Here is a 22,545-nt window from a genome sequence, read left to right as displayed (position 1 = left end):
AATAAGGAATAAAGAGGTTACGCCACATGACCCATTAACAATAACAACAGCAGCAGCATAAAGTAGGCCTTGGCAGCAAACAGGGCAGAATCGAGTCCCGCCGCCGCATACCAGCTGCGTGACATAAGGCACGTCATCTACCTGCTGACCCTCAGTTTCCCCAGCAATAAACGGAAAATGCTACTTCCTCACAGTTACTATGCTAACAAAATCAGAAAATGTATACGGTGCTCTGCGTGTATACAGGAAGCACTCATGGCATCTAGTGTTATCACTGCATTTTGGTAGGACTAATGTCTTGTGATTTCACTTTTTTCTATTGTACCATGCTGCCTGGGATAATTAATACCTTAGTGACCATTCCTCTCATGATAATTAAATTCATCTGTATTTTTCTTCAAGTGTTATGACAATTTAATTAGATAGAACTGAGGTGGTTTGTTTTCTATGCAACCTCCTTACTCATGGAACAATCTGTACACATTAGTTCAGTGAAACCCTGGGAATTTGTTTGTAGAAGAGCACAAGGTATTTCTATAAACAGGCTTGACCTGAGTGGGTGATGATTTATGAATCACTTCTGGTGGTTTTCTCATGTGTAGTATCCTAACTCGTAGCAGTTTTTGCCTGTTTGCTACTTACTCCACTTTCTTCTAATAGCATCATCTCACCTTTCCTTTGGGAAAACCATTCTCTACCTGCTATTAGTCCAGGTGTTGGCTGAAGATGTTCTCAATGCCCAGCTCCAGCCTGGCTAATGATGATGCTTCATGTTCTTGGGCAGGTGCGTAGTTAAGGAAGGAGCATGTGAGTTAAGAAAGGTCAGTGATAGCTCTATTTAAGACTTCTGCCGCAATCATTGAAAAATAGACATGGTGCAAGCCATGTAGGGCCTGGGAGGAGAAACAAGCCAATTTGCTCCTCACATGAGCCTGTACAAGGCATGTGGAGTCTGGGAGAGATAACCAGAAGCCAGTTCACTCTTCCCATGAGCCAACTGGTGCATGGGCTGTTAGATAAGAACCATTACCATCCTCAAGCAACTTGATGATTCAGAGGACAGGCTGAGTTGATAGCAACTGAGGCACAAAAACAACTTAAAGTCTGTACTGTTTGATTGAGTTTCCAGGTCTAAGTCCAGTAGTCAGAGCATCTATAAAGAAGATAACAATATGCAATATGGCAAATATGGGGGATTTCCTTGTCTTGTTTTTGAAATCCAATATTGTTCTCATTATTTGTTCTGTTTTATTGTTTTGTTTTATTCAGTGTTCTATTTTGATTTTATTATGTCTGATGGTATGGGCAACAATGTTGAAGGTAACAAGAGGCATTGGGTAGCCATTGTAGATTTCCTATTATCCTGTTTTCAAGTCCTGTATCACTTTAAATGTTGTTTTGATTGGCTTTATTCTGTTTGGTTTTATTCTTTTTAAAATATGCTTTCATTCTTTTGTTTTGATTAGCTTTATTCTGTTCTATTTGATTTTATTATGTCTGATGGTATGGGCAGCTATTTTGAAGAAAACCAGAGACATTATAGTAGTCATTGTTGATTTCCTATTATCTTGTTTTGAAGTCTTATATTGTTTTCTTTGCTCTGTTCAGATTAGTTTTATTCTGTTTTGTTTGGTTTTAGTCTCTTCAAAATAAAAAAAAAGAAAAATGGGCACTTTAAAATACTAATTAGTTTCTGTCAGGACATTTTATTCATCTCATAGGAATTGTAAGAATGAAGTTAATATAAAATAAAGACAAGAAATAAATAGAAAGTTTCTATGTAGTTTGAACACTTAAGACTCACCTAGCACATCTATTTGTAGCCATAATAATAAGAAAAGCCAATAACTTCTTATATTGTAAAATCTGGTAGGAGCTGAATACTTGTTACTTGGAATCAAGAGTTCTGATTATCAAAGATGATGATAAAAATAATAATAGTAGCTACCATTAATTTAATGTTTACTCTGTTCTGTATTATTTTAAGCACTTTACATTGTATTACTTAGTCTCCATTTATTTTAATAAGTATTGACTCCAAAAGCTGTGTGTTTAACTATAGTGTTCACTACTTCATTAATTTGGCTCTATTATTGATAACAATGATTAATGTAAAAATGTATTAATACTAAACAAAAGGGATTAGGCAAGTAGAAATTTTTAGATGTAACTTTCTAAATGCTTTTTTATTATTTATTAAGCCTATAAAACTTCACAATTAATTCTCAAAGAGTAGAACCGAGTATTCCAGTTTTTAGAAAACATGTACCAGATTTCAAGTCCCTATCATCAAATGGTAGGGCTAGAAAGATTTTATAGAACAGAGCGCAACTTCCTTATTCTACAGATGACAAAGCCAGTGCTCAGAAATGACTGAAGGAGTTTCAGTGTAAGGGCTAGAAACAGGTTCTCTGAGGTCCAAGTCTGCTTTTGAATCTGAGCTGGAGCCTACCCTGCCTTGTCTCTAAATGTTGTTTTAAAAGAATACAAGAGAATATTTGGATAAATGGTTACTGTAAACATTCAGATGGCACAAAGAATCTTGAATAAAAAATCAAGGTTTGATTCTCCTTGTCACTTTGGTTGGCTGTCTCTAGCCATCAGGTAGTGCGTGCTCAGTAAAGCCCATGGAAGTCAGAGCAGGAGGGCAAATCACAGTATTCACAAGGTACACATCTAGAAAAAGGGAAACAATCACTGGATAGCATATTAGTATGTGAACTGTGGTGTTTCGAATGCATAAAAGAGAAGAAAAACAACTCAAACTGTGCTGCACCTTCTCTTTTTAACTTGCATATGTAACTACTCCTGTGGATTGTTTTCAACGTCATTGGATTTGGAGTCTAGTGATCTCTGATTTTTCTCTGTCAATCACTTTCTCTTCACTTCTCTATCAAACTTACTGAAGTTTCCTTGCATGTGATGTGTTGTTCTTTCCCTTGTGGCCTCAAGATTTTACCTGTGATGAGTGTGGGTGTTAATCTTTTCATGTTTATCCACCATGGATTTTGTTGAATTTCTTACATGTATAGCTTAATGTTTTTCATCAAATTTGAAAGGTTTTCAGCTATCTTATCTTTTATTAAAATACTTTTTCGGACCCTTTTTCTAGCCCCAGCTGCCTGCCCTCCTCCTGAGTCTCATATTTTTTAGGGGTTTCAATACATATGTTTTTATCATGATGGTCCTGTTATTTGTGTACTGATGTGCTTAGTCATGCCTCACGTTTCTTGGAGGTGTCCCCCACCTTTTTTTTTTTAACTCCATTAAGGTTGTATACCTCTTCTGAGGCATCCTTAGGTTCACTGGGGTATCTTTGGGTTCTTTTGCCAGCTGAAATAATTTTCATTGGATTACTTTATTTTTTAACTCCAGAACTTTCACTTAATTTTTAAAAAATTCTTTTTATTATAGTGCTAGTTGATGAGACACTGTCCTTGCACTTCCCTTTCATTCTTTAAGAATGATTTCCTTCAGTTTTTATAAAACATATTTATAATGTCTGCACTGAAGTCTTGGTGTCAAAGTGTATCATAAGGGCCCTGTCAAAGGCAGTATCTAACCTCTGTCAATTTATGGATTGTACTTTCCTGTTTGCATAGTTGATATTTGCTTGACAACTAGATATTTTATTTTACTTTGTTTTGTTTTGTACTGGGAATTGAATTCAGGATCTGGCACTTGCCAGGCAGGCACTTACAATGTTCAGCTATATCCTTGGCAACAACTAGATAATTTTAGATAACATATTTCAGCAACATTGGATATTGATCCTCCTAATTCCCGCCATCGCCAAGAGTGGTTTGCTCATTTGCTTAGGGATTGGGCTGGGGTAATTCTGTAGTCCATCCCCCTTCGAGTAAACAGTTTCCAATGTTCTTTCTCGTATTTTCTCCTTTCTCTTTTAGCTTCTCTTACTTAGAGGTGGTCCCTGGCTTATCATAATCTATTTACTGGTTCAAGGGTGTGCTTAAGTCACTCTAGCCAGGTAGGTTTTCACTCTATCCGGCATGTATGGGTGGGCTGGAGACTGCTATCATAGCTCACAGGTTGCACTTCCTTACCTGTTCGGCAGGGTACTAGGATCTTAAAGGCTTCCACTCTGCCTGCTCCTGAGAGGGTACTGCTTTAGGCATGTGCACAGCTTTGTGATATTATTTCTAAGTCTGCCTTCCTAGAGTTGCCCTGCCCATGGTAGCTTACAGCTCAGTCTGTGCTTGGTGGTCACAGATTACTCAAGCCCGTCTGCAATGGAGGCTTCTATTTTGGATTGGTGAGCCCACGTGCAGCACTGCAAAAGCTTTCAAGTCTACCCCACATCCTGCTATGATGGCTCCTGAGTGGGTGCAGCCCAGCACATGAACCCTGCTTTCCTGGTCCTCACAGTGACTGTGACCCAAGAGAGCTCTTGTCGGTTGATTCTTTTCTTGAATCTTCCTTTAAATCACCTGGCTGCTCTGTCTGAATGTGTTACAGTATTACCAGCCTCCTTGTAGCTGCTCTTCCCCAACATCTTTTCAACAACGAAATTACATACAGAATGGAGGCAAACAATCCTCCACTGCCTTCTAAACAAAGTCAGTCCTCTCAGGCAATCTACTGGGCTCTCCACTCATGTGGCTGCCACTCCCCGCGGGTGCAGTTCCACACCATTTGCACTTGTTGGGGCAGTAACTCACTGTCCCAGAGCGAAGACGCTGTTCTAATGTCAGGCTCTGGGGCTGAGGACCAGCCCCGGGTCTTCCTGGCTTGACTCTTCTGGTTTGGAAACTATGCACCCAAGTGAGTTATGGAAGGGAAGGCTGGGCCTCAGTGTTCCAGCTAGCTGTCCCTGGAGGCTGCTTGGGGAAAGAGATTTCGCCCCCTGGGCCATGTCTACCTGGAATGCAGTTTCTGTCAGTGGAGCTGGAAGGGAGGGCAGGCTGCAGCTCTAGACCAGGAGGAGTTGGGGGAAGATAAAATCTCGTCTTGGGTGGAGCTCCCGCAGTACAGCACCATGAAGGCAGCGTAACAGAGTGGGTTGAACCTCTGATGATACAAATCCTCACTGTTCTTCCTGAGCTTGAGTACATTTTCTTGAATAAATGTTTTTCCATTTGCTGTCTGTATTTAGGATGATCCTAGAAGCTTTATAAAAGATTGTTTGGCTGAATAATTTTTACCAGTTAATGGTTATTATGCAGGACTCCTCACTTTATCGTTCTGTAAGTCCTGCCTTGGTTTTCCCTGGATGTTAATTACCTTTGATGAAGAATGGAAGGGCACTTTCTACAAGGCTGTGCAGAAGGTACAGGATGAGTGATGGCTAGTTTTCTTAAGTGAGTCCTCAGAACTCTGACACTCTGAAGTCTTTATTACTCTCCAGATCTCCTGTGATGGTCGGTAACCTCTGGGCATACAAGTTGAACTTTTGAAGATTCATTTAGTCACACATTCTTCTACTAAGACTTTTAAAAGTCTTTAAATATTTACTTATACTTAAAGTTTAAATGAATAAAAACAATGGTGTTTTTCTCATTATTTTCCACACATACTATTAAATGGGCAATTTTCCTTTTTTGTTCAGCAGAGTCAACCAAATATGTTAGCTAGTAATTAACTCATTTTTTTCATTAAGCTTAAGGAAAGTTAATGGGAAACTTAAATTGCAGAACAGTTCTATTTTTCCTTTAGTTATATTCTTAGTTACATTAACTATTATACCATCTGTCATTTAAAAAAAGTTATAATATATAAAGTATATATATAGTATACTTTCTATCAGTGTTTATAATCATATAGAAAAGTTCTTAAGAATGCACAAGTGTCAGAATTAAGTCAAGAATGTTCTATATTAAAATCATCTTTTCTTTTTTACTCCCCACATTAATTCCCTGGCAGCCCAGAGGATTAAATAAACAAATTAACATAATAATCAAATAAAAATACCTTAAACTATCACATATACTCAGCACATTTACAATATTTACCTTAAAAACACTTATTAGGGCCGGGAGGTTAGCTCAGTGGCTCAAATACCTGCCTGGCAAGTGTGAGGTCATGAGTTCAATCCCTAGTACCAAAACCCCCCCTCCCCAAAACAACAACAACAAGAAAACCCAACCAAACAAAAATACCCATTTATTAAATGACTACATTATAACTTGAAGAAGCTAACACACTAGAATGGACGTTAGCATCTACATACTAATAAGTCTGTTTTACACCAAAATGTGATCAAGAGTTGCAAGATGCTTTGGCATTTTAGTTCAATTTGGACAAAAAATGATTTAGGAAAGCTGGCAAAAATACTAATTCAATGCTTTTAAAGATGTAGTTTAAAATGTAGTTAGATGATGTTCCAAACAGTAATATGGTCTGTTTAACTACTTCTGCTCTCTTACATACTAAGATAGATGTTTACAGCACTGATACACCACAAACTGATTCTGTGGTTATCAAAAATATCTTTACTTCAGCATTTAGTCACGTGCAAAGCATCATTTCTTTTTATTTCTCTTCATCTCAGAAGCTAGTCCTTTGTAGAAATGCTCTGAAATATACGTCTTGAAAACAACAAATAGATCATGTTAAATGTTTTTAATGACTTTCACCCTACATTTATTAACAGAAAGCAACATTTACTAAATAGCATGTGCAGGCCAGTGCTTTCAGTGCATTAATATTCAAAACATACAGGAAACTGGGGAGGAGATGTTATGTAATCTACTTAGGACCACACAGTAACTGGTGGGAAAGGAAAACACAAATTTGGTTAGGCAGGCGGGCTCTAAAGCCCGTGTTCTTAAGCCCTGGGCCAGGACGCTGAACCTTTTAGGGCTCTCAGCCATACAGGCAGCCCACGGGGGCACTCTTGCCACAGGTTTGCCACCACTGTTCTAGGGTACCGCACCTTCCAATAAACACGAAGTCAATCTGTGATATTCCACTCTATTTGATTTAATAATCAGTCTCTGACAGAACTTCAAATACCTGTTTTATTTAACAAAACAATAACTTAGAATGGATTTGTGGTTCACCTTTGGCTTGCTGTACTATACAATGCCTAAACTCAATTGTGATACTTACAATTTGATCAGGATTTAAAATACTTTTCGTTAAAAATTGAAATCAATGTCTAAACTTTAATGCCACCTCTTCTCTCAGGAGAAAACAAGAGAAGTTGGCATAAAGACTAAGCACATAGAAAATTTCCAAGGCAGGTATTATTTAGATCCAATGAAGGGAGAAAATGTAACTTACTTGGTCAGAAAACAGCCCCTCAAACTCTCTGAGGTGTTGTCTTTGTAGCGATGTGCTTAATGACTATGAACAAAGAAGAGTATGCTTCTAAAGTGAGCAGAATGTGCTCCCATGATTGTAGAAAGGCTGCTTCAGAGATAACATAATTTTTATTGAATATAGAGACTGTAAAAAAGGAAAAGAAGAATGAAAAGCTGGGTTTTAGTCTCTGAAGACTTTCATACTGAAAATTCTCTTCCCAAAAAGTTAATGGGAGTTTGCCCCACTTAACATACTCCATCACTCCACTCCACCCTCGGGAGAAAGGTGGCTTTAGATTTATTTGAAAAAGACTTTGTCATTTTTTTTTTAAGGGCAGAAGTCTTCCACTTGTGAAATGCCAGTAAGACATAGAATTATACAGAAAGAGAAGATAAACATAATGTATACTATGAAAGAAGACAGGGTCTCACCATGCACACCCACTGTGTAGCCCAGACTAGCCTTGAACTTGTGGATCTTTCTGCCTCAGCCTTCTGAGTGCTAGGATTACAGGTGTGTGACCCCCCTTCAGTTATGCATTTTAAAAGCCTCTGATTTATATATTTTGTTTTCTTGGTTTTTATTTTCTCCATGCAACTTAGGATCTAGAGTTTGCCACATGAACCATGCATTCAGAGCCATATGTTCTTTGCTCCCCGTCGACAGCCTCTGATTTCCCTCTTTTCCAGGCTGCTCCGTGTCACTGATGGAAGCTGGCACAGGTTCCTTGCTATCAAGTCATGTCTCACCATCCTGGTATGCTTCACATTTTCCCCAATCCTCTAGGCACCTCTCAATAATTGTCAGCCAGTTCCTCAAGTGTTTTGCATCAAATCGTTTTCACTTTTAACTTTTCCCTAGAAGTGTTATTATTTAAGGTTAATTTATAATCTTGAATCCTCCCATTCATACATTAAGTAGAACAATTGGGTCCTATACCTACACCCTTTCATTCCTAAGTCAAAGAAAAATATGCCAGGCATGGTGGTTACACCTGTAATTTCAGTATCAAGAGGCTGAGCCAGGAGGATGCGTGTGAGCTCGAGGTAACCCTGAACTACACAGTAAACCCTGTCTCAGGAAACAAAATGAAACATGTGTGATCCTGATTGGAACTGGAATATTTGTGCATTAGGCAGGACTTACTTTCTTTTGAGACAAAACTAAGAAAAGCAAAGATATCAGACAATTAGAAGTGCTGACAGAAATCTCAGGTACCATCTAGATGGGGGTTGAGTCTATCATTGAAGGTGCTGCAGTTGTTTGACCAAAATCTACTTTAAAAAATTATCACTTATAACTGTGAACATTCTTCTTGTTTAAAAAAATTAAATTTAGGAAGAGGAGTTTAGAGTTTGAGTTAGGCCAAGGCAGTGTGGCCGATCAGGGCGTAAAACTATTCGCTTACACTGTTCATCTTTTCCATATTACATTTGAAGAGTTAAACATGTTCAGATGGCCAGTATAGGTATAGAAATATATACAAACGATGTCAGAATTAAATTTTCTTTAAAATTAATTCCTTGAGTTCTTACTTCTAATACCTGTCTGTCTCATAGTAAAGTTACAGTATGTATGAATTTGACAAATTTTTAAAAGCTATGCAAATGTCATTAAAATAGCAAACTTTGGGAATTGTTCATTGTGTTCTGTACTATAAAAGCCTCTTGTTTATACATTGATCTTTTTGTCAAAGTGAGTGACCTGGCTGCTTTTTCTTTTTATTCTGAAATAACCACTGTTGTGTAATTGTTATTAAATGAAATGTCAATTAAGTTATGAATCACTTGGACTAGGAGGGGAAAAGGTTTAACAGCTTTTCACTGCAGCACTAAAAATCTGCAGGAATCCAGTACTGTAGATAAAAGTATGTGGGCTTATGATATTCCTAATAGAAAAATTCTTTGAAAAATAGTTTATATAAAGCCATTTGATTTTGTCAGAGTAGCTTAGTTGCTTTCATTTTAGGTGAACACTGTATAGTGGAAAACAACTAGACGCGCTGTGATTCCTGTAACACAGCTGCTGTCTCCCAGGGTCTGATGCTCCTCTCACAAGTCTGGCACCTGCATTTTATGTGAGAGGGCCTTGCTATTCTGGGGCAAGATGCACACAACTGACTGCTGTGCCAGACTGACCAGCGACTGCTTTCTTCAGGAAACCACACTGCTTCTTGGTGTGTGTCACCTTCTCCCTGGGCACTGCTTACCTTCCATGACTATACTCTAGCTCTGAGAATTCACAAATCTTGATTCAGAGAACAGGTGGGCTTGCAAAATAAACTCTCCAGTTGATTGAGTTCAGTTTAACAAATAATAGTCAATTCTGTACCATGAGCAAGCTGAGTGTGCTGGCACGCTTGGCCACTAAGCTGCGTCACATGTAAGGAGAGAGAGGTACACAAATCCCCACCGGCACATCTGTTTTACCTTTTCAACTCAATGTGATCCTTACTTTTACAAAAATTTCAGTTTTCTTTCAATTGTCTTCTGATAATTATTTCTCAGCTCAGGAACTCTTCAGGTTTCTAGACTTGTACGCTCAACTGCAAATTCAACATTTCTGTGTGAATATCTTACAGAAAGACCAAATCCAACATCCCTCATAGCAAATCTATAATCATCTGCCTTAAATTTGGTTTTGGGGGCAAAGGATATATCTCAGAACCCAGAACCTGTTTGCTAAGCACAATGTCTGGAGTGTGATTCCTGGTAGCAAACAAACAAACAAACAAACAAACACAAAACAACAAAAAATTAGTTTTCTCCAGGGTTCCCTGACCTTGACTGTTGCTGGAAGCACAACCAAGAACCACTTACATCCCCAGCTCCTTCAGCCCCTCTGCTCTGTTCTGCTGGTTCTCTCTCCTTCGAGACCGGGGCTTCATCTGTAGGTTCTCTGAGCTAGCACTTTATATACTCTTATTTTAATTTTTAAATTTTTTTATTTTATGGAAAAAAGGTAAAACAAAACTTCATGACAAAATAATAAGATAATAACAATAGTGAATACATCACATGTTATCATTAAAGTAGTTGCTTTGGTATACATTCTCTTTTGATAGAGACTTCATCTATCTTTTATTAATACTTACATAGTTTATATGCTGAAGATGTTCAATTTATAAATCATAACTTGAATATAAGAAAATTATTAGTGAAATATTTTTACTCTCTCCAGAAAAAAATTCTAGTAATTTTAATTTGATCTTTATAATTTAAAACTTTCCCTTTTTTTGTGTGTATTTGCCATCTAATTAAATACCTAATTCCAATTCGGTCCTCACAAAGAATCTGTAAGGCAGAGTTATTAGACTCCAGAGGATGCCCCAGAATCAGCCACCGGGATTAGAGAGCAGGAATAGTTTGATGACAAATTCTGATCTCATTTCAGTAAACGGTTCTACAATTTATCCAAACATGCCTTTTCTGGAAATGGGTTTTGCTCAAAAATAACTTACATCCTTGTTCTCATCCTTAACTCATCATATCAAGTAATCAAATCTCCAAGTTCCTTAGTACAAAGAGTTAAACCAAGTATTAAAAAGAAAGCATTCAAGCAAATTCATTACAAGGTATGACTATATAAGCCTTAAGAAATGCACTTTTACAAGGATGAAATCTGCCCACTGAAATAAGTTCATTATTTACTTTTTCCTATGATTTTTCCAGAAACAATTTGGCTTTGCTTATAGTAGAAACAAATGAATAAAATAATAATAAAATATAGAGAGAAATAGATGAAAGAATGGAGACTGTAAATTGAGAAAAGATGTTACTATGCTTACTAAGGCACAGCCTCATACTTGGCTCTCTCCTCCTGGAAAGTCAAAACAAAAGTAGGGGCCCAGCCTGGCAGATAATTCTCACGTGCTTTAGGTCTCCGCTCAACTCTCAGCTTAACAAACCCTTCCATGAGTACATGTCATGTCCTACCCAAACGTCCTGCCCACCTTTTTACTCTGCTTTTTTAAAATAGCATTTATAACCCATTTATAACCTCACCAATGTATTCATTCATTTACTGTTTCTCACTCCCAACTAAAGGACAAGATTAATGAGGGAAAAATTTGGACCTATTTTTATTTCCTTGTATCCTAGCTGAGAGCAAGGGCTGAAAAATAGCAGGAGCCCAACAAATGTTTGAATGAACAGGTGAAAAGCTATCAAGAAAGTATATGCTAGCCAGAAAGGATAAAAAAATACAGAAAAATTTCTGTAACACCATGATTATTGTCATTTTAAATCAATTAATATTCAAAATGGTATAAATAAAGAAAATATTTTCATTATATGACCAGGTTGTTAGATCAACTAAAGTCTTAAAATAGCAAATACAGAGTACCTGAAAGATTCAGTTTCCAAGAGCTAATCATTTAAACCCCAAGAGATAGCATAATCATCCAGAAAGTGGTAGAAGAATTACGCCTTTTTTATTACATGATTGTTATAGACTATAATAGTAAATTATAATTAATAAATTCAATAATGAAGGAAAACATTTGTAATTTAATTTTTCATTCATATAATTCTCAAGTGTTTACTGAGACCAAGGAAGGTCTCAACTGACAAGGAAGGTCATGCTACTTGTTAATTCTCAAACAATCATTCCATCCTTGCCTTTCCTCAAAAAAAAAAAAAAAATTTTTTTTTTTTTTTGGGTACTGGGGATCGAACTCATGACCTCACGCTTGCCAGGCAGGCGTTTATGCTGCTGAGCTAAATCCCCAGCCCCCACCTTTCCTCAAATTTAAAAGCTTACATTGAATGTGTTTAAAATATCCTCTCTTTAAGTGGAAAGAATTGTTGAGAGAGAGAAAAGTGGGAGGGCAAGGGAAGGAGATGTAAAGAGAATCAAGATGTGTTGTGTGCAAGCCAAATGCAATCATTAATGTATTACAAACATCTACCAATATACAGAAAACATTTAAAAGTGGTAAAAAAACCTGTCTCAAAACAATGAAAACTCAACATGGTGAAAATATGCTAGGATGACATGAACAGACGATTGATATTCCATGTTAAATATGGAATCCTTGGGGCAGTGATCTTTACTCTCACGAAAACTGGCTTCTTAGGAAAGTTCTCCATGTCAGGTTAATTTTTATTATATAACTGCAAAAGAATGTTAAAAGGAAATCTTTGCTTTTCACACATGTACAAATCATGTGCTTCACAAGAGATATATACACTAAGTATTATGGAAGATTAGGATAGAATTGATATTTTATAGCAGCACAAGACACTAGAGAGAGAGACTAAGTACTTTTGCTATCTACAGCTTAATATACATTGAGAAGCAAATTTTAGAAATTATCTTTTTCTATCACTCTATTTAGAATAAGAAAAAAAATATTACTGGGTGCCTCCATGGAAAATGGTACATTATTTAGAAAAATGTTTAACTTTCATGATCTTCAGGCTATTTTATGTGTCGGTAAATTATAGATAATTGATAGCAATGTGAAATTATTCCTATTTCTATACATGTAAATAAGTTCTGTCACACTGGAGGGTCAATTAACTTCTTTCAGCTGGTAGAATAAGCCAGTTTCATGTAAATTTGTAAATGTATTTCTCTATATTTCCCCCCATAAACATATTTTGTTCTTTGATTTGTCCCCTTTGAATTGGCTGTAATATTTGATGGGTTCTCTCATTAATGGTGAGGTAAATACAATCTTTAATATGTGTATATTTTATATTTAATCAGAGCCAGTTTCATCTCTTTTTGAAAATTATGCTTTAACATTGCCACAAGTGAAACGGCTGATCTAATTTTATCTTATTTTAGCTCTTGACTTCATTTGACTTCATTTTGTGTGTTTCTTGTTACTTTGAGTTTCATTTACTATCTAGGTTTTTTTTTTTTAACTATTTTATGTTGAAGAAAAACAAAAAAGTTGCAAGCTTAAACCAAATACATAATAGTTAATATTTCCATTACACTTGATAGCTTTTCACCTTCTTTATATTGTAGTGGTTTTTGAATACAGCATATTGTTCAATCCACATCCTGAACTGCAATGCACACCTAAAACCTTATCCTTGTGTCATAGGGATCTCTTTTTTTTTTTTTTTGTCTTTTTCGTTTTTATCGGTACCAGGAATCAAACTCACGACTGCCTGCTTCCAAGGCAGCAGCTTATGCCGCTGAGCTAAATCCCCAGCCCCTATCATAGGGATCTCTTAAGCTTGATGCATAGTTAACACTATTCTCTTTTCTTTTGATTCTGGCAAGAGAGTATATTTCTGTTCTATATAAATTACAAGCTTTTCCCTCTTTTACCAAAGTTAGTATCTGTCATGATAATTTTGCCTGAGAAGACACACTGCTTTGGCAAAAACATCAACTGAGATTATACTAGCAATGTCTTTGGAGAGAAGTTATGACAGACTCTATACTAGCTCAGAGATGTGAAAATAATTTTCTGAAGCATTTACTCTATGATGTAATCTGTAGTCTCATGGAAACTGTCTTACAGTATGCCTGTGAGGAGTGGCGAGTGGCAGAGAATAACTATATTTACAACAAGATAATTTCACATAGGGAACAGGGTTATGAGGCAAATAGAACTGGTCAATGAAAGAGGAGGAGAAGGGGCAGGAGGATTTTTTTTGTAGAACAGTCAGAGCTGGGAACTTTGACAAAGTAACATTAAGACGATGATAATGAAGATCTACTCAGGGAAGTCTGGGGAAGACTTCTAGGCAGAGGCCCCAAGACACAATTGAGCAGGGTGTGCTGGCGCAATGACTGTAACCGTGATTCACAGTAATAAATAATTTTATATTTTGACCAAAACACATAAACCTAAGTTTCACAAAATGACATCAATGCTATTTGTGATATGCTCTAGCAATTTCCATCTCATCCCATCCCATTCCATTTGTAATCTACTAAACTGCGTTGGTCAAACACTGGCTTTGTGGTTAAGAGTTTGAATTTTTTTTTTTTTTATATTGGGAACTGAACTCAGGGGCTCATGCATGCCAGGCAGGTACTGTGCCACTAAGCTAAATACCCAGCCCTATTGCTTTGAATTTTAACATTGCAATTTACTACCTGTGATACAGGTTGAGTACCCCTTATCCAAATGCTTAGAACCAGAAGACTGTGGACTTCAGATTCTGAAAGACCGACATATACATAATGAGATGTCTTGGGGATAGCACCCAAGATAGCTTACATTTCATAAACATTACCTGAAGGTAATTTTACACAGTGTTCTTAGTGTACCTGCATTCTGACTACAACTCATCATGGCAGGTCAAATGTGGAATTTTCCACTTTTGGCATCATTTTCGGGATCAAAATGTTTTGGATTTGGGGTTGAGTTCAGATTTTCAGATTAAGGATGTTCAACTTGTGCTTTCACTAGGTAACTTAATCTTGTGCTGCAGTCTGTTTGGGCAATGATAGTATCTATTGACAGCAGATTTCTCTATGGAATGACTGAAAACATTTATACTTCAAACCTTTAGCATATCCTTATTTTATACTCTATTTCTTTAAACTCATACCACTCATCCTTTTGATCTTTGATAATTTTATAGGTAAAAAACCATTCCTGTTTTAGTTTGTATTTTTGTTTTCAGTAAGGCTGGAAATATTTTCCTGTTTGCTGGATACTACATATAGTTGCAATTTTCAACACAGTATGAAAAATGACACACATAACATAAATGTTACTAACTGTATAAACCTTTCTGTAATAGCACTATGTACTATGTAATATAACCTTTTGTCACTATATTTATAAAATATTTATCATTAAATCCAAAGTTATACCATTGTTTTTTACTCATTTTCCACTAATCTACACAGCACCAATAATCAATGAGACTATCAGACAGATCTCAATTACTTTTTGAAGTCATTATAAACCAAAAAATACTAAAATTTATATTAACTTTTCATTTTTACTAATAGTTTAAGTTTTAAAAATCATAAGTCATAGATTCAAAGATATAGAAATAAAACAACCAGGTATGCAAAATATATACTTTCATTGACATTCATCAAGCATATTTATACGGTTTTCTACAAAATTATATCCTGCAATTTTTCTAACACCTACTTTCTTTTTAAAAATATCTTCAGTGACATTACTGACCACCATGTATGTACAGGACACAACAGTGCTATGGTAGCTGGATGCTATCACAAGGCAGGGAAGCTTCTCTACTCAAAATGGCCAAAATCAAACAATTTCTTTAGTTGTTGCTATAAGAAAACAGCAACAAGGAAAGATCTTCCCTTTAAATATGTGAAAATTTAGCTTCTACTAAAAGTTACTACCTCTAAAAGCCATAGGATAAGGAATTTTGAGCCAGTCAGACTGAGGGAATTTGTAACATGCAAGGCATAAACCTTAAACTGTCTGCCTCTGCAGATGATTGGCACATGTTTAAGTACAATTTTGACCAAGCAGATAAACAAGTCTTTTTTGTTAATTTGAAGGAATGAGAAAATTCTTAAACATAAAAATTATAAAAAACTTACAATAAAGAAAACCCATGTAGAAATTTACTTAATTTTCTAGACATTATTCTTACGTATTAATAATAATTCTGTCTTTCATTTTCTATAAAGTTCAAAACATTTGGACCAGGTGTTCTTTTTTGATCAGAACTCTGATAAACTGTAGTTGTTGCTATAAGAAAACAGCAACAAAAAAGGCCAATCATTTCCTCATCCTATGCCAAGACTAGGCGCAGCTGCCAATGAGGTTAGATGGAAAAACAAAAGAAAAAAACTGGAAAACCTGGATATGCCAAAAAAAAAAAAAAAAAAAAAAAAAAAAAAGAGATAAGGGTTCTGCATCAGGTTAACTAAAAATTCAGTTTTTGTGCTCAAATGAAAGTACTTTTTAAATGTTTTATCAATTCCCTAAAATATACACTAAAACAAACCTTAAGAACTCATAAGGGTTTTGAAGATGGGCAGCTGCTACTACAAGATAAGAGAAAAAGACAAAAAATAAGGATCGAATAACTAAGGCTGAAAGTGAAAAAAAAATAAAGGTAAAGACAGTCTCTGCTCTGCTCATGCCTTTTAGGGGAAGACTGATGCCCTTTAACCTTGCTTCATCACTTCTCTTGAACTGAGAAAAATGAATTAAAGATTGCTGATCCACAAGGGTAAAAAGATCAACCAAAGATCTACATTAAAAACAACAACAACATAACTTAGATGCATGGGACTTTTAAAGATAATTATAAAACAACTTATCTGATTTTTTAAGGACATCTTAATACTTCACTCACGAAATAAATACTACTTATTCTGTAAATTGAAAATTACATATACTAAAAATACAGTTCTATGATATGGCTGCTTGTGGGGGATAAGAAAAAGAGAACCTGGTGAAAAGATGAAAAGGATGGGGAGGAGGAAATAAAGGGCTGAAGCTTAGAGAGCCTACTGGTACTAGGCATTTTGCATCAAAATCTCAGTAACTCTTAACTGTTATCTATTACACAGGAAGAAACTGTCTGTGTGAGCGATTATGCAGTCAGGAGCAAGCCACTAAGGCAGGAAAGCCAGGATTCAACCTTGGAGTGCCACACTCCCAAGCCTCCGCTCTGTTTCTTAGAGATGCTTATCTTTCACAGAGAAGAGGGAGATGTGGAGAGGGGGAAACATGGACAGAGAAAAGCAGACAGCAGTGTGATGGGAAGGGAAGTACAGCACAGTGGGCGAAACGACCTCAATAGGGTCAGAAAGGAGAGCAGCAAAGGAAACGGGGCAGGCGCGGGAGGACAGCAGCCGGAACCAACTGCGGAGCAAGGCGGCCGGGAGGAGAGCCCCTTATATATTTGGAGCGGGCGTTTCTCAGCTTTGGCACTTACTGACATTTTGGGTAGACAATACAGTATTTTGCTGTAGGGGCAAAACTGCTCCCAGCTGAAAACTACTCCTTTAGAAGCAATGATTTAAATATAACAACATAAAAATGAACAAAAGACAACTGCCACACACACGCTTATTTCCCAAGTTACCAAAGTGACTGCCTGTTCTCAGGAACAAGATAAAGTTAAATTAGGGTAGAACTCACCTAAATGCACAGCACCAGTACAGTACAAATACAGTATAAATTGTATAACACAGTATAAATTGTAAAATACAGTATAAATTGTGTTTAAGGACCTGAAAGGAAGTGGGTATCAGTGAGTTTGGAGGAGCAGCATATTTGTCAGAAACTGTTCCCCATGATATTCTGGGCTCTTTGCCTATATGAAAGAACTGGCCTTGGGGTTTTGGTGATCTGGGATCTGGTTCGCTTTGGTACAAATCAGTGGTAGGACCTGGAGCCAGTCACTTGGCCCATTGGCTTCATACACGTTACCAAGAGTTTAAATAATGCTCCTCGGGGGAACGAAACTACTTAAGTGACTAGTTCAGATCCATCTGTACTACGGTAAACACCAACATGGTGAATACTGCGCATTTGTTTGCTCCTCGACCCTTTATTCCCTTGCCTGCTCAAGTGTGATCAGTGAGCACAGTATCAGCATCACTTGGGAGTTTGTCAGAAATGTAAAATTTCAAACCTTTATTCAAATCAATTACATCAAAATCTGCACTTAATAAGAAATGATGCCCATACACATTAAGGATGGGGAACAGGGCACTATTCTGCCTTCCTCAAACTAAAGGTTTCTAACTATAGCAGTTGGAAATCTGAAGTACTACCTCTGTAATATTTCTTTTAAATTAGCTTCTAGTTGAAAACTAGGTCAACAGCCAACACCTACATCTGCTGTGTAACAGGTACTGCTCATGTATTATTAACTGATGTGATCTCCCAATAATCCCATGAGGGTGATATACTTATGATTCCCACTATACAAATGAAGAAATGAAGGCCCAAAGGAGGGCTAAGTAACTCATTTAAAGTTCAGTAAAGAAGTGCAAACCTAGGCATTCTTGCCTAGGTATTCTCTGGAATATGTCATGATAAATCACAAAGGACACACAGTCCACCTTCCCCTCTTTCCTCCCATGTAGGACTTTGGTAAATCTTGTTAAGTGGAGTGAGGTAGTTCCCTTCATTTATTTACCTAAGTATCTAGAGCCAGCATTGTTATTTGGAAAGTTCCAGGCATTGCAAAAAGCACCACATACAAGAAAGGCATTATCATTGAAAAGGAAGCGAAATCATTTGCAACTTTGGACTGAATGACAGCATGAAAAGGAATTGAGCCTAAGAAAGATTACTATTTATTAGTATTAGAATAAAAGTTCAGAAAGGAATTTAAAACTAAGCATATAAAATACATAAAAACCAATATCTAAAACTAGTAGCAAAAGAAATGATGTGGGAAAAAAATTCCTATAAAGACTTAATGCAGGTTTTACTGTTTATGTATGAAGTGTACATGGACACATGTATGTGTATACATCCATAGTACTCTGCTACTATAAAAGATTATAGAGCAGAGGAGAAAGTGGGTAATTCAATGATGGGAAAAAATTAGCTCCATATCTCATACAACACAAGAAGTCCTTCTCCATAGGTAAACACAGCTGGACACAGAGCTCAGTGCAGTGCACCTATACAGTGTGTACCAGGCCCAGGTTCAACCCCTAGTACAGCCAACAGCAGTGCTTCAAAAAACAGATTAAACATGCAGAGTGGAAAAACACATGCACATATATGAAAGAAAATACAAGTGGCTATTTAAATGATAAGTAGGCTAGGTTAAGAAGGAATTTAGTACAGTTCTTACATATGTGTGTATTTGTGTGTATATGTGTAGTATTTATGACATTAGCAAAAAAGGAGTACCAATGAGTTATAAAAATTTAAAGTATTTCTATACCAAAAACACTGTAAGTAGAATTGTAAGGTAAACAGAAAGCAGGAAAGACAGTAAATGTGAAATAAGGGGTTAGTATCACTACAATGTCAAAGAACATAATAAAGAGAGATCTTAACTATTAGTTAGTATCTGCCTGTACTCCAACACTCAGGAGGCTGAGGCACGTTGAGAAGGATTAAGAGTTTGAAGCTATCCTGGGTTATATAAAGTTCAAAGCCTGGACTACATAGGAAGACCTGTGTCAAACAAACAAACAAACAAACAACCCTCGATCATCCCTTCAAAAGCTGGAGCCAAAGATTCTAAGTCAATCTGGAAACCCTGCACTGTGTCACCATCTGAGCAGATGCCACTGACATTACAGACACAGACTAAAAGCCTGGCAGTTCAACTCACCGCCACACAGCAGAGACACAGATCTAGCCACTCTGGCGTTCCCCAGCATTAACACACTTGGGTCACCGTCACACATGCAATTATTAACACATACACAGCCCAGCAGCCGCGTCCCACAGCTCCTGGGACAGCTCTTGAAGCCTCTCCTTTCCCTGGCTTGCCTTCTCTTGCAGCTCTGACTCCTACTTTAAACCTCACACAGTTCCCTTCCTTTCTCTCCAGGGCTGTTTTCCTGGGGTTCTTGATTTTAACCAGGCATCCTTTGTCAATCATCCAGCCAGGAAAGAATCAGGCCAGGACAGGAAATTCACTTAGCTTTCACTGAAACACAGTAATAGCTAAGGACAAATTGTAGAGTGATCCAGATGATACATTAGCTATTAATGAAACACCTGTATTAATCTTATTTCTGTATCACATGAAACAAATACCAAAATACATATACAATTTAGACTACTATTACAATTAAGAAGAGCCAAAGATAGATTGGCACAGTGAAAGCTTATGCAAAAGCCTTTCAGGTCTACACAAGGGAAAGGAGCAGCGAAGAAAGCTCTGTACGCAGAGGAGCCAGGGGAAGAAACCTACTTCACACAATTATCAGAAAAGGAAACTCTGAAGGAAAGAGAAACAGAAGGGATCTGCCACAGAACTCAACGCTGATGAAGAGCTGCTGAGCCCTGACAGGTGCCTCTGGCCCTCCGCTGCATAAGTGAGCACGCACCACCAGTCTTGATCCAGTTAAGAAGGAGTGGCCTGCTGCCTGCAATTTCCTCCTGAAGTCTAGGAGGCTGCCAAGGCTGGAGGGCAGCGTGCAAGCAGACAAGGCAGCAGGAAGACGCCTCTGCTTCGTTTCCAGCTAATTAGTTTTGGTTCTGTATCTGTTTGCATCATTGTTTTTATGGAAAAGTTCACTGTGACTTCTAAATCACCAGGTTAGAAACCAATTCAAAAATATTCTATTTGTAATAGAAGGCCTTGTGTCTTTACATCAACCAATAAAACAAAATAACAAGAAAGCATCTCAAGTATAAATCAAAGTGAGTCTTTGGAATGTTTCATGAGCTTCATTTCATTCTCTCTCAAAATCCTCGTATGTACAGAATTATCTCTACCATTATTACACGGCACGAGATAAAAATGTTTTCATTATAGGAATATGAAAACACTAGCTTTGTGAAACGATTTATCACAAAACTTTGCTTCTTACATCAGTGGGTTGTATTTCACCAATTTTGTTTTTTACTTTTTGATAATTTTTTTTGGTTTTGATGTAAGAAAATGCATATTTCAAGTATAACTTAAATTACTGCACCTGAAGGCTTAAACAACTCATGAAGTAAAAAATGATAAAAATAACACTTTCAAAGAAGTACAGGAAAATGCAATTTCATGAGTTACATGTGAGGAAACAGGTATGCCAAGAACTACCTGTACCTAGGCCCAAGAGGCTAGGGTATTTGTGTCATTTATTATTATTTTTTTCTTTCTTTTTCTCTGTACTGTAGCAATTTGGTAAGATCATATAGATGAAGCCCTCATATTGCTGAAGTCCACAGAATCTTAAAGGATGCATTATATAGCCTCCCTTAGTTATCTGACAGTTTATTTTGGAAATCTAGGTTCAAATGCACTCCAGTCTCCCAAGGGAGCTCTTGCAGCTATTTTCTTCACTTTTCCAGTTAAGCAACTGAGAGGAAACCAAGATTTACTGAGTCATGCGTGGTACAGTTGATGGGGAAACCCACCAGGAAGGAAATCAGGAAGACCTCCAATCTGCTTCAGTCTCCATGTCACACAGTGAGCAGTTATATTCCATACAATGATCAGAATTGTTAAGGCATGGTGTGTGCACTGCACACTGTCATTTGTTTCCTAACACATGGAAATAACAGATGTTATACTTTATTAATGCTGTACATGTAGGGACGATACCGGAGTTTGTGAAATGTGACAAAAGGGACAAAGCGACAGGTCCTGACTGTCCCTTAGTGCAGAGTGCAGTGAAGATCAATACTCATTGAATTTCTGCTGCTTAATATGATTCTAAACATCGGCTGGTCTCCGGTGTTTGTGAAGGGTTCCTTACTGTGCTTGGTGAAAATTCATCCCGTATGTAATTCAAGTTTTAAACATCCTCCTGATCTTAAACACTATGATGTCACAATGTCCATTCTCGCTGCCTAGTTAATGAGCTCAAACCCAGAAAGCTTAAAAAACCCAACTTTTCCTTTACACCCAGCCGCTCAGACGTCTTTCCCTTTGCTATCAATTGAAAGCAATTTTCTGGCTTTCTCACTTTTCAATGAAGTAGTTGCGATCCCACCTGTGCTCCAGTACAGACCGCGCCTTGGCGAGCCCGCGTGCCACCTCCTCGCGGCCTGACCGGCTCGTACCACCCCGCGCCGCCCGCCGGACCAGGATGGAGGCGGGGCGCCCACTGTCCCGTCCCGCGGGCGCTAGGGCCGCGCGGACCCCGCCGCCTCGGCCAGCTCACCTGCTCGCGCTCCGCCCGCGCCCGCCCGCTCGCCCCGGGCTCCGGCTCCGGCTCGGGCTCCGCTGCCCCGTCCTCGTCGCGCTCCCCGCCGCTGCCGCCGTCGCTGCCGCCGCCGCCCCGCAGCAGCTCCCCGGCGGAGCACATCCCGCCGCCGGCTCCCGCCGTCCCGCACGGCCGCCGGAGGGCCGCGCCACCACGCGTGAGGCAACGGCCGTCACCCAGGCCGCCCGGCTGGGCCGCGCTCGCTGCTGACAGGAGCTCGGGAGCGCCCGCCCGCCCTCTCACCGCCTCGCCCCGCCCCGCCCCGCCCGACGCCGGGGCGGGGCCAGCAGGGGCGGGACCCATTGGTGGGTGTGGTCACTGCGTGGGCGGGGCCAAGGGGGTGGCCAGGGGCTAGCAGAGTGTGTGTATGTGGCTATGGGAGGGGTTGAGTGAGTGTAAAACGCAGCATGAGACATTACGTGTGAAAAGCTATATATACATGTGTATACGTACATATATAAAAACGTACTGCGAGACTGAGATTGTGTATGGTGGAGCTGAGTGTAGAGGAGGTTGTGT

General features: G+C 38.2%; 1 protein-coding gene across 8 annotated transcripts in view; it reads right to left on the bottom strand.

The window, feature by feature from the left end:
- Positions 1 to 22,329, bottom strand: part of Fam241a (family with sequence similarity 241 member A) — a 30,213-nt gene extending 7,884 nt beyond the window's left edge. Inside the window, exons 1-4 of one of the 8 annotated variants that reach the window (XR_010051424.1) lie at positions 21,985 to 22,329; positions 9,693 to 9,808; positions 7,243 to 7,407; positions 5,242 to 5,389 (exon numbers count right to left, since the gene is read on the bottom strand). Coding sequence is in view for 1 of the 8 variants with exons in the window: in XM_063260630.1 (XP_063116700.1) it covers positions 21,985 to 22,128 (144 nt within the window). In the remaining 7 variants the exon portion in view is untranslated. The other 7 variants (XR_010051426.1, XR_010051429.1, XR_010051428.1 and 4 more) reach the window with 7 other exon arrangements.
- Positions 22,330 to 22,545: the final 216 nt, after the last annotated feature.

This window comes from Cavia porcellus, unplaced genomic scaffold (genome assembly GCF_034190915.1).
Source record: "Cavia porcellus strain 051 isolate PalLab524CR breed Dunkin Hartley unplaced genomic scaffold, mCavPor4.1 scaffold_14, whole genome shotgun sequence".
Taxonomy (NCBI): Eukaryota; Metazoa; Chordata; class Mammalia; order Rodentia; family Caviidae; genus Cavia; species Cavia porcellus.
This window is presented reverse-complemented; position numbering and strand designations above follow the sequence as displayed.